This window comes from Phaethon aethereus, assembly GCF_964289735.1.
Source record: "Phaethon aethereus genome assembly, chromosome: 26".
Lineage (NCBI taxonomy): Eukaryota > Metazoa > Chordata > Aves > Phaethontiformes > Phaethontidae > Phaethon > Phaethon aethereus.
The window spans coordinates 1955742-1959236 of NC_138602.1; the positions used below are offsets into that span (position 1 = coordinate 1955742).

A 3495-nucleotide genomic window follows, 5' to 3' on the forward strand; every position below is an offset into this window, starting at 1 on the left:
TTGAGCCAGTTGAGATTTACCTTGATTAATATAAGCAGCCAGATATTAACTGAGTTGCTCACCTGCATTTAAAGGTGGTAAAATAATTTTTAAATCATTAAAAAAATCTAAAACTTTTAAATGCTTTCCACCCAGTTAATTAACAATTTTGGTATACATTGCCTTTTTGCTTCTTTTTTTATTTTATAAATAATTAATTTCCAAAAAAGGAAACAGTACAGCTAACTCAGCTAAAGGTGAGAGAATGTTTTATAAAGGCAATTTCCAAATACAAAAATATCATTTTTTAAAATGCCTTATTTAAAAAGAAGGAAGTAAAACTAAAATACATTTTGCATTTCAATAAAACCCAAATATTTAGACCTCCAAAATAATTGTTGCAAAGATAAATGAAACTATCCTCTGGACCACACTGTGTCTGGAAAGAGTGTGGAAAGAGTTCATTCTCCATGAAGATAAATTATAATATTATGGATATTATTTATTAGGAATAAAATGGACTAGGTTGTGCTCTCATTTCATGCCGGTGTAAATCCAGCCTTTTAATCACTATCCCTTTTTCTTGCTCCAGACAGCTGAGGGGTCTGAAACTGTTTCCATCAATAGTTTTCCATGTCAAGCAATTAAGACTTGAGGCACATTCCTGAGGATGAAGGTGCCAATGTAACAAAGGTAATTAAAATGGTTGCCACCCCATTCAGCTCTAGTTGTGTTACACTGTGTGGGCACCACCTCCACTGTCTTAGCCTCTTCCTGCCTCTGATGCCTTCACACCTCAAATTTTAGCTTGCTTTGTAAGCAGAGCAGCCAGGTAAAACTCACACTTACTCACACAGCGACCGCAGGGTCTGGCAGGTCTCAGCCAGCAAGATGAACATCATGGCCAGCTGCAGTTGTGCTGTAGTGATGCAGCCCAGCCCTATAAACTCCCTTATCATCTAGGCAAAGCAGGGAAAATTACTTCCCTCTTTAAAGCACAAAATTTTTCCCTCCCACCCCTTCTTCCAGACCCTTCATGTCTTTGGAAGGTCTTGCATTGGACTCACAGCAGGCCATTCCTCTGCTATCTCAGTGGGAGTCCAGGCCACTCTCCTCCAAGCTGCCAAAGGCTTTGGTCTTAATTCGGAGCTTGTGAGGTAGGGCAGCATAGCTTCGGCCCTTCATATGATCTTCTGAAGGGCAGGGCAGGCTGCATGTGGGTAGAGGAGAAGTTTTGGGTACTTGTTCCTCATCATCTTCATCTGAGACAGTTGTGATGCTTTCTTTGCTCACCTCGGCTGGACTGGGGGAAGGGCACAAGAAGCAGGCACTGCCTGACAAAGGCAAATGGAAAGCGTATTTGTCTGGGATGTGGTAATTGAGGAATGGAGAGCAAACTGTGGATCTGAAGGATGCATCAAGCCTCTTTGGCTGATGAAGGCCAGGTGTGTCCATGGGAGCTGGCTTTGAGTCACAGCTGAGGATGTTTCTGGACGGGCCAAAGGTTTTGCAGGAAAAGTCATCAGGTTCCAGCACCTTCGGCACAAAGCTCTTTGTTGTGAAGAAGCAGGACTCCCCAGCAAAGGGCTCTGCCTCCAGGAGTGGGGAGGCTGCTCTGTGCCCTCTGAAATAAACTCCCAGGAAGTCCTGGAGGGACTGGCTGTGGTAGGTGCTGGTGTCTGGGCTGATGAGCCCAAAGCGCAGCTTCAGGGACAGCAGCTCTGTCCTGAGGATGGCATTCTCCTCACTGAGAGCAGCCAGCTGGCTCTCCATGGCAAAGTCATTGAGGCGCCTCTTCTCCCGTGAGCGCTTGGCCGCCTCATTGTTCTTGCGCCTCTTCTCCCAGTACATGTTGTCCTTCTTCTCATCTGGCATGAACGCCCGCTTGCGCCGGGAGGGACCACTCACGTTGCCATGGAGGAGCTTAGCCTTGTTCTGCTGAAGCACAAGCTCACCAACAGTGCTCAACGGTGCCATGAAGTTTTCCATTGTTGTGAACACAGCCGGGTTCTGCCAGAATTAGAACACAAAACTATTACCACTAAAAGTGCTATTAATTAACACCAATTAATAAATTAATATAGCCACGTGATTGTTGCAGATTTACCAGGAACACTGAGTACAGCACCATACACACATGTAACCTGAGGACAGCTTCCATCAGCTATTTCTGTTGTTTTGGAGCTGTTATTGGAGTTTTCGAAATACTGTCAGCACATGTCAGCACATGTCAGCACAATGCACTCACAACTCACCAGTGTCTGCAAAGTCCATCAGGGACACCCCAAAAATGTGTATGACTGAGCAGAGTTAAAAAAGGCCTATCTTGCCAACTCAGTGAACAATGACAAATACTTTGCCTAACTAACTTCAATCAGGATAATAAAAATTGCTCATTTATCTCTCTCTAATCTCAAACTGCCTTACAAAGGAAATAAGTCTCATTGCCCCTGTTTTAGAGATAAGGAAGGTACAGGGAGAAAAACTGATTTACCTCAGTCACATACCGTAGTTGGCAACTGAATCAGGATTACAAATCTCAGCCCCCATTTTTCCCCCAAACCCCTGGTGCCACCCTGGAAAGCTGGATTTGAAGAAGTTTGTGATTTTGATAGATAAATCTGTGATTTTGATAGATCTGTAAGCAAATGTGGATGAACACTATGAAAGTGCCATCTAGGCGCTTGCAAGTACTTGCATGGCAGCTGCTGAGCACCAAGTGTTGGCACAGAAATGTCCATCTGAAGACAACAACCATGGTATATTCCTGACTACAGGAAGAAGCTAGCAGAGAAGACCAAAGATACAGTCTAAGTTGGGCATTAAATTAATAAGAGATCACACTCCAGACATCCCCATCTAAGCTACAAGCTTCCTGTAACATGCTGATCTTCCAGGAAAACCACATCAGCCCTCCTTCCTCTGGGCAGTCTGGGAGTGATTGCGCTGATCTAGTGTGAGAGTCTAGAAGTAGGCACCTGCATGTGGTCACCTCAGATACTCTCTATACTTCACAGAGACCTAGTGAGGGAGCTTAACATGACATATATCTTAGCTTGTTGCCTATTGACTGTAAGAAAGTCCAGAGTGACTAATTCTGATTTAGGCCTTGCAGGCATCTTAGGTCTGGTGAGAGGAATCACATCTTGTGAGTCTAACTTAAGTTTTGGAAAACTACTTTGTAGAGTCAAGAGGAGACAGCTTGTTATGACACGTCTACAGGATGGCTAGGGAAGGAGCAGAGAAAGGATCCTACTCAGATATGCTTCACTGCCAGACCGCTCAGGACCTAGGTCCCATCTAACAGAAAGCTAGGCAAGAGGGACCAGCCAGCACTGGGCCTGATAAGCCATCACCTCTAAAGGATTACCCTAAAATGGTAAAGAGGGGCATAATTGTTTCACTTTGACTAGCAACTAATGCACTGAATCTTTGCTATTTGTCACGTTTCAATCCCCACAGCCCTTGCACAAGGCCCTTCATTTTAGCTTCATGACTACGTGACTGTTGGGACCC

At 44.4% G+C, this 3495-nt stretch overlaps 1 protein-coding gene across 1 annotated transcript; it reads right to left on the reverse strand.

Moving 5' to 3' along the window:
* Positions 1 to 1068: 1068 nt before the first annotated feature.
* LOC309413697 (nuclear factor interleukin-3-regulated protein-like) lies at positions 1069 to 1968 on the reverse strand (the record flags this gene model as incomplete). Its single annotated transcript, XM_082010893.1, has 1 exon — positions 1069 to 1968. One exon carries the CDS (start codon positions 1966 to 1968, stop codon positions 1069 to 1071), a length of 900 nt encoding a protein of 299 aa, XP_081867019.1.
* Positions 1969 to 3495: the final 1527 nt, after the last annotated feature.